This window comes from Pteropus alecto, unplaced genomic scaffold, assembly GCF_000325575.1.
Source record: "Pteropus alecto unplaced genomic scaffold, ASM32557v1 scaffold125, whole genome shotgun sequence".
NCBI classification, from domain to species: Eukaryota; Metazoa; Chordata; class Mammalia; order Chiroptera; family Pteropodidae; genus Pteropus; species Pteropus alecto.
Window position 1 is genome coordinate 6,191,166 of NW_006436888.1, and position 12,524 is coordinate 6,203,689.

Here is a 12,524-nt window from a genome sequence, read left to right on the forward strand (position 1 = left end):
CCGAGCGCCAAGTGCGGTCGCACCTGTGTTTGCCTCTTTGCTGCAGTCTGTCAAGGGCCGTTTTCTGGGTGTTTCCTGATACCCTCTTCACTTCCCAGCTGTCCTCAGTAGCAGGAGACAGGCATGATGGGACTCAATAAAATAGCCACCTGAAAGGCCTTGCTGTGAGGCTCGTAGGTGTAGGTGGGTTTCAGGCCCTTTATCTGTCTAGTTATGTGTGTGCAGGTTCACCCCCACGTTTGGATGTGTCCCCGAGTATGCTCAGCCATAAAAGCAGCCCAGAGCATGAACCAACTGGTTGATAGACAATGGTCGAAGAGGCTGGTGCTGGTGGGAAAGGTCACTTGCACACCATGGTGACAGGTGTGGGCTTAGGCCACCCTTACCAGCAAGTGGCCAGATGGGTGTGGACTCGTGGACTTCTTGGTTTCCGGGCTTCGGGTGAGGGGCCCCCAACTCCTCTCCCCTGCAGTCCATGTGCATGACCATAAACGATTTAATTTCTTCATAGCGCTTCCATGTAGATTGCAAGGCTAACGGGACTTGGTCTGAACTAACACGCATGTCCACCCATCGAGCTGCCACCACCGGTAACACCACTTTAAGAAGGGAAGCAGGAGGCTCTGGGCTGCACGCATAACTGCCTGCCTTTCCCCCCATGTTCCACAGGTGGCGACCTGCGCATGACTCAGTTTTTCCGAGGTGACCTGGCTGGCCTGACAATCCGTTCTGGGAAACTGGCAGACAAGAAGGTGATCGACTGTCTGTATACCTGCAAAGAGGGACTAGACCTGCAAGTCCCCGGAGACAGTGGCGGAGGTGTGAAGGTGAGACTGGCATTCACCTGCACGACATTCACAGACTTCTAGACCAGAGGTAGAGGCTGTTGGCATGAGGATGGACCTGTGGTTGATCCTGAGCTATTTTTACTCATACACTTTTCTGACGTGATATGTGTGGGGTTTTTTCCTCACACCAGTCGACTCCCCGGACACCGGCTCTCCAGGTGTCCTGCGATTCCCTTCTGACACCACCTGGCTTCAGCTTCAGATCCCACAGGCGAAGGGCTCAGTCTCACGGGACTGTCCCAACTTCGGGTGCTGGTTGTGAGACTCGGGCTCTTGGGTTACCTGCACTCTGTCTGACTGGGCTCCAGAGTCGGGTGTTACCACATTCTCCACACCCTCCTCCCTTTGAGGTTCAACAGTTTACTAGAACTGTTCAGAAAATGCCAGAAAACACTTAACCTACTGTTACTGGTTTACTATAAAGGATGCAACTCAACCCAGCATAAGAGCCACACAAGCCAAGGACCTGGGGCGGGGCCCGGAGCCTCCACGCCCTGCAGGGTGCCACCCTGACATGGGTCACTGGCTGCACACCCCCAGGCCCTGTTGTCAGGATTTTTATGGAGGGCCCATTACACAGGCACGAATGATTAAGTCCTTGGCCATTGGCATTGACTCAACCTCCAGCCCCTCTCCTGTCCCTTAGCTCTGGGGATGAGGTGAAATTTCCAGGCCTCCCATCTCACGATTGGTTCTTCTGGCAAAAGCCCCCATCCTGAAACTATCTAGGACCCCACCAAGAGTCACCTCAGCCAGAATAAACCCTGGAGTGGTTGGGAGGGGCTCGTTGTGAATTGTAAAAGACGCTCAGATTGTCATTTAGGCAATCCCTAGGGTTTTAGAGGCTCTGTGCCAGAAACCAGGGACCGAGGCCAAATGCATACTTCTTATACCACAGGTGGGTTTGCCCCTTAGACGCTTACCATCACAGAGGAGGGTCTGGGCCCCGCGATTACGTGAGCTGTCCTCCTCCAGGCCACCAGCGCAAATCTACCCCAGCTAGTCCTCTTGGCCAGAGTGCTCCTGATTTCAGCTCTTGTAGTCAGAGCCTCATGCCTCTCCTCTCTCTCTCTGGCATGATTTCAGATTGAAGCCAACCCCAGCCAGTCGATGCTGACTTTGGAGGGAGAGGATGTCAGGGAGTTGGAGAAGGCCGTGCAGCACGTCGCCTACCTGAACTCCCGGCAGTTCCCCACACCTGGGATCCGGAGGCTCAAACTCAGCAGCACCGTCAGGTACCTGCTGACTTTTCATAGTAACCGTCTGCTCGCTGATCCTCGAGAAGGAAACGTGTGTGCTCAGGTGTTTAGACGACCCCGCCTCCCTTCCGTAAGGAACGGTGGCCGTCACTCGTACCGGAAAGTCTGAGCGTTGTCTTTCAGTGGTTTGGGGGCACATCCCGAGAGTGGCCGCTGTCGTCCGTATTTGTGGCATCTGTGTGTGCCACCTCCACCTGCCTCTCGGAGCCCTGACCTGGCCTTCCCTTCCCCGCTGGCAGGTGTTTTAACGAGGCCGCCTGCATTTCAGTCCCCCCGGTAGACGGCTGCGTGATGGTTTTGCAGCCCGAGGAGCCCAAGATCAGTCTGAGCGGCGTCCACCACTTTGCTCGAGCGGCTTCCGAGTTTGAAAGCTCGGAGGGGGTTTTCCTCTTTCCCGAGCTTCGGATCATCAGCACCATCACGCGGGAAGTGGAGCCCGATGGCGAAGGGGACGAGGACCCCACAGGTGACAGCCCCTGTGCCCAGGGTGGCAGGAACCCTGCTGCCTGCCTGGGCCCTTTGTCTCTGGGGTTCGGGAGGTGTGGGTGCCTGCTGCTGCTCTGGGTGTGCCTCTGCAATCCGGCCGGGGCCAGAGTGCATTCTCCCTTGGGGAACCCACCTGGAGGGGCCTTCGCTGTCCCCGAGGAGGTCGAGGACGACACTGTTGCAGGAGACACTCAGTGTCTCACTCCTGGAGCTGCACCTCTGCTGGCTGCTCAGGCCGCATCTCAGGCCTTCCCAGTGGTCAGTGCTCCTAGGTGCATCAAGTACCCCCTTTCTTGAAACTGACTCTCCCGTACCTCCGTCACCTGTCCTTAAATAGACTCTGTGACTTTGAGGATGAGCCGGCAGGCTGTCAGTGTGACGAGCCTCTCTGGGCTCCGCGGCCTCTGCTATTTCTGGGTGGGCTGTTTTCGCAGTTCAAGAGTCCCTGGTGTCTGAGGAGGTCGTGCACGACCTGGACACCTGCGAGGTCACAGTGGAGGGGGAGGAGCTGAACCCAGAGTGGGAGAGCCTGGAGGTGGACGTGGCTCGTCTGCAGCACAGTGGCATCGAGGCGAGCAGCTCTGGCCTGGGCATGACATTCACAGGTGAGAGGAGTGGGGCCCGTCAGTCTGGGGGCGCCGAGCCTTACCCCGCATCTGGAACTCAGTGTCTTGGAGGAGATGGGAGTTGGGCTGCTAACCGGGGTCAGTGCCAGCTACATGCGTCCTCCCAGGCAGGACGAGGACGTGCAGGCCCTGCCCTGTGTCCTGCCCTTACGAGAGGTAGAAGTCAGGCACGTGGCAACACAGCCCGAGAGGGAAGATCCCCCCGCGCCCCCGCACACTTTGCACTTGTCCCTGCGGTTGGAGAGCCAGAACGTGTGGCGGGCTCGCTCAGGCGACGCGGAAGCCTCTCTGCAGCCTGCCTTGGCCCTGGTCCCGGCCCTGCCCCTGCTCCCGGCCCTGCCCCTGCTCCCGGCCTCCACCACCAGGCCATCTTCTCACGTAGGTGTGGACACCATGGCCAGCTATGAGGAGGTCTTGCACCTCCTGCGCTATCGGAACTGGCACTCCAGGTCCTTGCTTGACCGGAAGTTCAAGCTCGTCTGCTCGGAGCTGAATGGACGCTACATCAGCAATGAATTTCAGGTGGAGGTGAGTGCGGAGCTTCCGTGGAGAAAGTCCCCGTGCACGGCCCTGATGTTTGGAAGCACCGATTTTTAGGACATTTGTGGTGGCAGCTATTCAGGTTCGTCCCAGGGGCCTGCGGTGAATCAGACCTGTGCAGGTCGGGGGCAGGTGACACGTGGACAGGCGGGGTGCCGTGCGGCGGTCCCCTTTGACAGGCTGCCTCAGCCCAAGGGCCTGAGGGACATTGGGATCGGGAGGTGGTGCAGATTGAGGGACAGGGGTAAGGTAGTTTCTTGAGGTTGGACAGCACGTTAGAGAGAGCGGTGGCCGGGGAGGCGGAGGCTGTTTGTAGTTGTAGACAGCGGCCCTGCTGTGGGTGAACCTTTGCCCCAGGTGAGGGCCACCGATGCGGGGCAGCCCCAGGCCGGGCTGCCGTCTGCCGAGCCCAGTGGTGGTGACTCGGGCCACAGTGGCCGGAGGGCACCCGTCCTCCTCTGAAATCTTCAGGGGCCTGCATCGCAGCTCCGTTATCACTCGATTCCTGTGATCTGGGGACAGGGACCCAAAGCAATCAGATGTCTGCACCGTGACTTCCCAGCAGAACTGACGAGTGTTTTATCTGAGCCAAAGGGTGACAGTTTTAAAGGAAAGAAATGGTCACTTGTGGTCTTCCGCGTGGCTGCGGCTTTGGGGAAGGGAGGGAACGGCCGGTGCCGGTCTGCTCCAGCGACGGGGTGGAGGACCGGTGGTGGCGTTTTGTGTTTCCAGCGTACCGTGGACGGGTCCTTTTATAAAATACGATAAAAACGAATTAGAACAGAGACACGACCCTCGGACGTGTGGCGGCGTCAGGCTGTCGCAGTGGTTTCTAAGTGCTCACTCCGCTTGTCCGCTCGCCAGCCCCAGTCCAGGGCGCGCTTGGGGCGGCACTGACCACGTCGGGTCCTGAACCGCGTGTCCGTCCCAGACACGTTCCGGCTGCCGTTGTGTTTCTGCTGCAGGTGAACGTGATCCACACGGCCAGCCCCGTGGAGCACGCCAGCCACATGGCCGCACAGCCACAGTTCGTACACCCTGAGCATCGCTCCTTCGTGGACCTGTCGGGTCACAACCTGGCCAGTCCCCACCCCTTCGCAGGTAGGACTGTGGGGCGGAGCCCTGACCTCAGGGAGGCTCTGGGCGGACACCCCTCTCCCCTCCCTGCCCTGAGCCCAGCCCCTGCCCAGAACAGCCACCGGCCAGTCGGGCCGTGAGTCCCTGTCACACGGAGCTAGAGCGCTGCCAGGACGGACTCGCCCTTGGCCCCGATCTCCAGCCTGTGCCGAGCCTCTGTGACCCTTCTCCTGTCCCGCAGGGGTCAGACGGAGCTTGCAGCGTCTGTGCAGGAGGTCAGGGCCGGGCGGCCCCCTGGCTTCGGGTTCGTCGTCACAGCCCCGTTCCGTGTCTCTCTCTCGTTGCAGTTGTCCCCAGCACGGCGACCGTCGTGATTGTGGTGTGTGTCAGCTTCTTGGTTTTCATGATCATCCTGGGAGTGTTCCGGATCCGCGCTGCTCATCAGCGGACCATGCGGGACCAAGACGCCGGCAAGGAGAACGAGATGGACTGGGACGACTCCGCCTTGACCATCACCGTGAACCCCATGGAGGTAGGCGCGGATGGGTGGCCTGTGACCGAGAACCCCTCTGCAGGCCGGGGCAAAGCTGGGCTCGCCTCAGAGGAGTGCCACGGCGTCTCTGCGTTTGCATGCTGCACGCGCGTGCTCCGCGTGACCACGCTGCGGGGCGCAGGTGGCCCTGTCTCCCAGGAGGGTAAACCGAGGCCCAGGGGGACCTTGTTCAAGGTCATGCCACCGAACAAGAGGACAGACGCACACTTCCCACGTGCACAGACCCTGAGACAGCTTCCGGCATGGTCCAGCCCTCTCGCTGCCGCGTGACACGGGGAACCCCTAGCCTCACGTGGCTGTCTCTTTGTCAGACGTACGAAGACCAGCACAGCAGCGAGGAGGAGGAGGAGGAGGAGGAGGAAGAGGAGAGTGAGGACGGCGAGGATGACGAGGTCACCAGCGCCGAGTCTGAGAGCAGCGAGGAGGAGGGTGGGGAGCACGGAGACCGGCAGGCCGTGAGCAGGCAGCAGCAGCTGGAGTGGGACGATTCCACCCTCAGCTACTGAGCTGTGGCCACGCCCTCCACGCCTTTCCCCCACTTGAGGACCATTGTCACCGTCGTGCAGTCCCAAGGGTCCATGATGTACAAATCATTCTGGCCAGTAGGTCTGCGGACCCCCCTCGCCGACCGTCTGCCGTGCTTGGCGTGTAGGACCCTAGGCACCCCCCACCCCCGCCTGAATCTCCCTTAAGTTATGGGAGGGGCTGACACCTGCTCTCTCCTGTCACCTCGCTCTGCGTGGCCCCCTCGCGCTGCCTCCAGGAAAGCCACAGTGACCGGACTCACTGACAAGGGGTTAAAGTCACTCACTCCCACCGGGTAATCCCTTTTCATTTTTTTTTTTAAAGTTTTTACTTTTTCCAAGCTAGTGCATGTATAAAGTGGCAGAACGGGGGTTAATATGTAGATGATGAACTTTTTAATATTTTGTAAATAAATTGGGAGTCCTCACGTCCTCTGTGTTAGTGTAACCCAGGACGGGAACGCAAGTGAGGGCGAGACCCTGGGTGCAGGGGAACCAGCGGGCTGCCGCCACCTCCCCGCCCCAGACAAGGAGGAAGGGTCACTGGGACAGTTCCCAGCCTCGGGTGTCGGTTTGGTGGGTGGCCAGGGCAGTCGGGGGCAGGGATCTGTGTGCTGCTTGGTGGGAGGGGACCAGACCAGGAGCCCTCTGCAGAGGCTGGAAACAGCCGGGCCTTGTCTCTGGGGCTCTGCCCGTTTCCCGTGTGGCAGTGGGGTGGGGAGCTGGGGTCCCCGGGCTCTCGCACACAGCTCCCCGTGCAGGCACCGGGACTTCCTGTGCTCAGCCCTGGGTTCACTTAGACGTACGTGTCCTTGCTGGTGAGAGGACTGTGCGGGTGTGGTCTGGGGACAGCAGCAGGCCAGGATGATCCACGCTCGGGTCTGGGAGTAGATTCCCTGAAGGGGCACCCCGCGGCCCAAAGGCAAAGAACTAGGTTCCTGCAAGGTGCTCTCTTGTCCGCCCCGGAACCCCAGGGGTGACGGCCACTCTCCAGGAGTGAGGCGCCCGCTGCCGTGCTTGGTGGCGAAGGGAAGGGAGAGGACAGCCCTGAGCTAAAACCCCTACAGCACTTTGTTTTTAATTTACGTGTAAAATTTTAGATTTCTAAAACTGGGGGGGAAATAATTTTGAATCCTGTTCTGTGATCATAACTGCTAGTTTCGAGGACACTGCCCGCTGTCTCCGTGTCGTGTGTGGCCCTCCCTCCGTGTATTGTCACTGTAGCTGCTTAGACAGTGGACAGATGCCGTCGCGGAGACGAGGCGTCCGCGTGCTGTCCGTAGCCGCCGTGAGCCCAGCCTTTCCGATGTGTATGTCGCTAGGTCAGAAAGCATCTCCACTCCAATAAAGTTCTGGTTCTAACTCCGGTGGTGAGTGTCTGCTTCCATCTCGTTTGTTTTTAATCCTGCGTTCCTTGTTTTTTTGAGCCGAGAACGTAACATAAAAGGGCTTTTATTTCTTTCAATCTGCTTTTGCCTCTCATTTCAAGGTTTCACAGGGTGCTGGCCCTCAGCCTCTATCAGTTACCACCTTCCCCATACAGAAGAAACATGAAATGATTTTTTAAAAATAGACAACATTATCCTCACCAGGCTCACGGGCCGTGTGCCCTCCGGAACTCGCTCCGTACGTGCAGAGTGCGCGCCAGGGAGCTGCCTCGTTTAAATAAATAACAGGGAGACTAACAGGTGAGCTGGGTCTGAGGAACTCAGCGCCTGCTCGGGAACAAGGGGTCAGTGGTGCTCTGGGGGAGACACGATTGCACCGCTGCTTCTAACCAAGACGAAGTCGGCCCCTCGGCTGTGGACAGGGCAGCTACTCCTGGCTCGACGGAGCCTCACAAGGCCTTTGCAACATCAGCGGTGTTGCCTGGCAGGTCCCGAGTCGGCAGCTAATACAGCAGGGTCCCCGTGGGCTTCTGAGGCCCAGGCTTCCGGCCCCATCCCCAGAGCCAGCTTCGGAAGGTGGAAGGCCCAGGAACCTGCATTTCTAGAGCTCCCCAGATCCGCCTACGGCTAAACCTGACCCACACCAAGCTCAGTACTGTCAGAGGAAGTTTGTATCCCACCCTAACACACCTCTGGAACCTGCTGCTCATAGCCAGCTTTAAAAGGTGGGAGTTCTGGGAGAGATCAGATCTGCCCGTAAAACCTGCTTTAAGAGGCAGCCTACCCATAATTGCACAAAATACTCTGATCTGCTTTTGCCCTGATCCATGACCAAAATGAGCTAAATCAAGCTCAAATCTTTTTAATATGTCGTGAGGACCAGTATATATTATACTTTACGGGAGCTGAGGCCGTTCTCCCGAGCCACAGAGGTTCAGTGAGTAGTTTACTTTTTACCCGCAAACAAAATCGCTTTACAGCAGAGAAATGAGAATTCCCGTACCCAAGAGTCACTTTAAAAGTGAAAAGCAAGCATCCCTGAATGTAGAGGGTACCAGGCTTCCTCTGGGAGCTGCCCAGAATTCGGTTAACGGAGAGCACAGAGGTGGAGGGGTGAACGGAGGCGAGGGTGCCTGTCCAGACAGCAGGTACCAGGTACCTGCCAGGCGCTAAGACCCATGCAGGCCAGTGGGAGCCTGGGACGAAGGCCGGCTCCCCAGCAGGGAGAAGTGTCTGCTGGGTCCAGATCGCCAGCTGGAAGACGCGGGGTTATAATCCTCCGCTGGATGCCGCCTCCATTTGTCCACCTCACAGTGTCTTCTCATCAAAGCCCAGGGCTCTGATGGGGGATGGGGGGAACGCCAGGGGCAGCACCCCTCCCCGGCGCTAAGGATGCATTTCCATTTATGGCTGTTGAGTTCCTGAAACATTTCAAGTCATAAATAAATAACCAGTGTAAACAAAAGGCAGTTGTGTAGGTTCCTTCCCATCGGGTGCAGTGCAGGCTTTGAGACCTCGAGGACAAGGGCCCGTTCCCAAGATCGGAGGTTCGCTCATCGTCGTCATCGTCCGCGCCGGGCGTGGGGGGGTCAGTGCTGCCGGGAGGGCTATTGCCTGTTATCTTTGGACACGTTGTGGGCCAGCCAGTTCACTTTGGTTTTCCAGCTCTCCCGCAGCGCCTCGTTAAACTTCACTCGGAAGTGCTTTAGCGCCTCCTCCTCGGTCTTCCCCAACGCCAGGGAGTCCTGGGGCAAAACCACCGGAAACAGTGAGAGGGCCTGGCCCCTGCGGGGCGGGCAGGACAACCCCTCCCGCCTCCCTCGGCGTGTCTTCAATTCCCTCCTGAAAGAATGGCGGGAAGAGTCAGGAGACGGCCACCCAGCACCTCCCTTGGAAGAGCTCTTTATTCTGATCCCCAAACAAAAGGGGCCCCCGACCCACCCTCCGAATGAGACGCCACTCTCAGCAAAACCGGGGCTACCTCCGGCCGCTTCCATCAGACCCTACTGCTGGGTCCAGCGAGAGGGACTTGTGAGTCGGGGGGCACCCTGTGAGGTCCACCATAGTCGGGGGGTCCCCTGGGCCATGCTGCTGGGAGACAGGCCTTGGGAGGCCTGGGCCTCCGCGGTCTCCCGGCTGGCGGGGCCCCGCCCTGGCCTGTACCTTGAGATACTGGATGTCCTTGGAGCAGCTGAGCTCAGGCAGGCCCGCCGCCCGCATCAGGGCGAAGAGGTGGAGGAAGAGCAGCCCGTGGCGCCGCAGGATGGTGTAGGCCCTCTCGCAGTAGCCCCGGAACCTGCGCGGAGGCGGGCCCTGGGTCCTGCCGGCCACGCCCACCCAAAAACCCCCAGCCGCCTTGCCTGCCCTCGCCCCGGAAACGGCCCTGTGCTTGCCCTAACTGACCCCGGCCCCAGCCTGCCTCCTCCCACAGGACCCAGGAACCTTCTCCCGACACTGCCCCCTCCAAGGGCCGGCTGAGGCGAGGTCCCCTCCCTGCACCTCGTCTGGGGGCCCCGGGCACGAGGGCCATTTCGGGGGGATCTGAGGCACCCTCACCTTTCAAATTTCTCACTGTTATTAGTCTTCCCCTGCTGGATCACATGGACGAAGTCATAGGTGAGGATGAATGGGACTCGCTCACGGTTGATTCCAAACTTGGTCTTGAAATTCCCCAGAAAGTGGCCGAAGTCGATGTGGAAGAGCTGCGGGAGGAGAAGGCCGAAGGCTGAGAGGGGCCAGGACGGAGGGGGAGGGAGCCGAAGGGCTTGGTGAGGCCTCCGCCTCCAGCCGAGAGCAGAAAGGCTGAGCCGGAACACAGGCATGGCCCGCCCGGCCCCCCACGCGGCCCCCACGCGGCCGCACCTGCCCGTTCTCACGGATCATGATGTTGTCGCTGTGCCGGTCTCCGATGCCCAGCACATAGGTGGCCACACAGTAGCCAGCGCAGGAGAGGGTGAACTCCTCGATGGCTCGATCCAGGGCCTCCCTGGGGGGGACATGAAACCATGACCTGAGACACTGCAGCTCCTGAGCCCTCCCTGCTGCCATGCAGGGAAGCCGAGGCTGCAGTGGGGACAGGCCACACACGCAGCATGGCATGCGGACAGCTGGGCCCCCGACATGCCACGCTCAGGGCCCAGCCAAGCTACCAGAGGGCAGCAGTGACCCTGGCAGCATAGCCACCAGCTAGGCCAGCTCAAGCTGACGATGTCTGAACCAATAATAATAAATGGTGGTGGCTTTACGTCCCCAAGCGCATGCAACAGAAGGCTGAAAACGTGGGGGGACAGAGACCCGCCCCCACCACGGACACGACACAGGCTGGTCCCGGCTGAGCCGAGAAGCCACGAGACTGTCACAGACCCTTGCCCTCGCCTTTGACTCCCACACCGCACGTGTCACCTGTCCCCAAGGCCCGAAACCTACCCGGGGTTCTTAGACTTGAGCCAGTTGAGCAGGGCGTCCTTGTTGAAGGCGGCCGTGGCTGCCATGTTGCTCTTGTTCAGCTGGATGTTGGCGATGGTATCCGAGTGCAGCACCACCTCAATGAGGCCCGTGCGGTCCCCCGTGGAGAGGCAGCCGTAGGGGGTCATCCTAGCCAGGTGGGAGGGGGGCAGGCAAACGCTGTGGTCAGGGGGCTGTCCCTGGGGCTGAGTGCGACACCTAAACTAGCCACAGGAGATGCTACTCGAGTTGCCGAAGAGGAGCAAAACCAGCGGCTGCTGGGGAGGAGCCCCCGACTCCTGGGGCCCCGCGGCAGGCTCCCTGGAGAAGCAGTCCCAGCATCTAAGATGCAGAGAAAAGGCCAGCACCACGGCTGAGTTCACGCCGGCTCAGAGAGAAAAAGCCACTGGCTTGGAAGAACAAGGGGCAGGAAGCCGAGGATGCTTGGGGCGCAGGAAACAGCGGTGAGACAGATGCTGGCCCAGGGCTGGCCTCCACCCTCTCCGTATGGCCCTATCACCACCCTCTTGGCCTGGGTACTGAACTGGACCCTGCTCTTCTTAGAACCGCCATTTTTTCCCGAGGTGGTAACGTCAGCTTTGGCAGGGGACCCTTCCAAAGGGACAGGGTCTTGGGCCTGGCACAGGCACAGATGCACGACAGGCGGCTCCTCACCTCAGGTCCAAGCCCTCCTGCTTCCACAGAACGTCCATGAGCTGGATCATCTGCAGAGTCAGCATGTCCTGGCGGAGGTCTGTGCCCCCAGCCCCGGAAGGAAAAGCATGAGTTTCTAGTGGGTTTTCCACCCCCAGCCATGCCCAGGCCCCAGAGTTCTGGGACTTCCCCTCTGCTCACACTCCCGAAGTCACCCCCCAGATTCCCCCGAGGCAGTGCAGCTCGGTGAGATGAGGCCAAGGGCTCAGCAGGTCCCTCCCGAGGCCCAGCCTGCTCACCGTCCCCATTCTTGAAGATGATGCCCACGCTGCCCTCGCTGCCCGCCTCCTCGTTGCTGTACATGACCCACAGTGGCTTCATCTTGGAGTCCATGAAGGTGCACTGCTCCACACTGCCGGGCACAGGGCAGTCAGCAGGGGCCCCTCCGCGGGCCTCGGGGGGCAGGAGGAGGCCCGAGCCGGGGCTCACCAGACTTCAGCCAGCAGGGTGCTGGGATCGAGCGGGGACTGCAGGTGGGAAAGGGCCTCCAGGTAGGTCTCCTGGCGCATGCACAGGTGCAGCAGCTCCTTGGTCTGGGGCTTGGGGCTCTTCTGGGAGCTCACTTTGACGAAGTCGTTCAGGGCCTTCAGTTTGCTGAGCGCTTCCCCCTGGACAGGAGGACAGGAGAGCGGCGTGAGCAGGCCTGGCGGGGCAGGCCGTGAGCCTCGGGCCGGCCCCGGTGATTTGAAAGGGGCCTGGCTGACCCTGCCCAGGGGTGGAGCGCAGCCTGGGGTGAGGGCCCTGGGCCCTGGGCTTCACCTGTTTCATCAGCACCTTCATGTGGTGGGTGCTGCCCCTGCAGTAGGCTTCCATGATGAGGCCGAAGCGCAGGGCCACCGACGGCACGTGCATCTCGGAGCTGGAGGGAGGAGGAAGCGGCTGAGCCTCACCTGGCAGGGCCACACGGCGCCCCCAGGCCCAAACAGGACACCCAGGCCAGCGGAGACGCAAGGCCGAGGCCGGTGGGCAAGAGGACCCTCCTCCTCTTGGCCTCCCAGGGAGATGCAGGGGCCAGGGCAGTCCAGCTACCGGAGGTGCCAGAAGAGGAAGTGGCCGATCTTGCGG

The 12,524-nt window shown here is 60.2% G+C and overlaps 2 protein-coding genes across 2 annotated transcripts in view; one reads left to right on the plus strand and one right to left on the minus strand.

Annotated features, from left to right (window-relative positions):
• The window catches only part of CLSTN1 (calsyntenin 1), a 32,321-nt gene extending 25,046 nt beyond the window's left edge, over positions 1 to 7,275 (plus strand). Inside the window, exons 12-19 of the mRNA XM_025048529.1 lie at positions 670 to 827; positions 1,935 to 2,083; positions 2,347 to 2,573; positions 3,028 to 3,198; positions 3,602 to 3,747; positions 4,725 to 4,860; positions 5,184 to 5,368; positions 5,701 to 7,275. Of these exons, the coding sequence (XP_024904297.1) occupies positions 670 to 827; positions 1,935 to 2,083; positions 2,347 to 2,573; positions 3,028 to 3,198; positions 3,602 to 3,747; positions 4,725 to 4,860; positions 5,184 to 5,368; positions 5,701 to 5,895 (1,367 nt within the window). The 3' untranslated portion in view covers positions 5,896 to 7,275. The remainder of the gene's footprint in view (positions 1 to 669; positions 828 to 1,934; positions 2,084 to 2,346; positions 2,574 to 3,027; positions 3,199 to 3,601; positions 3,748 to 4,724; positions 4,861 to 5,183; positions 5,369 to 5,700) is intronic.
• An 850-nt stretch (positions 7,276 to 8,125) lies between these two features.
• The window catches only part of PIK3CD (phosphatidylinositol-4,5-bisphosphate 3-kinase catalytic subunit delta), a 25,922-nt gene continuing 21,523 nt past the window's right edge, over positions 8,126 to 12,524 (minus strand). Inside the window, 10 exon segments of the mRNA XM_015591335.2 lie at positions 8,126 to 9,046; positions 9,465 to 9,597; positions 9,858 to 10,003; positions 10,164 to 10,287; positions 10,728 to 10,895; positions 11,421 to 11,499; positions 11,699 to 11,811; positions 11,889 to 12,067; positions 12,219 to 12,318; positions 12,489 to 12,524. The exon segment at positions 12,489 to 12,524 is cut by the window's right edge and continues 28 nt beyond it. Of these exon segments, the coding sequence (XP_015446821.1) occupies positions 8,909 to 9,046; positions 9,465 to 9,597; positions 9,858 to 10,003; positions 10,164 to 10,287; positions 10,728 to 10,895; positions 11,421 to 11,499; positions 11,699 to 11,811; positions 11,889 to 12,067; positions 12,219 to 12,318; positions 12,489 to 12,524 (1,216 nt within the window). The 3' untranslated portion in view covers positions 8,126 to 8,908.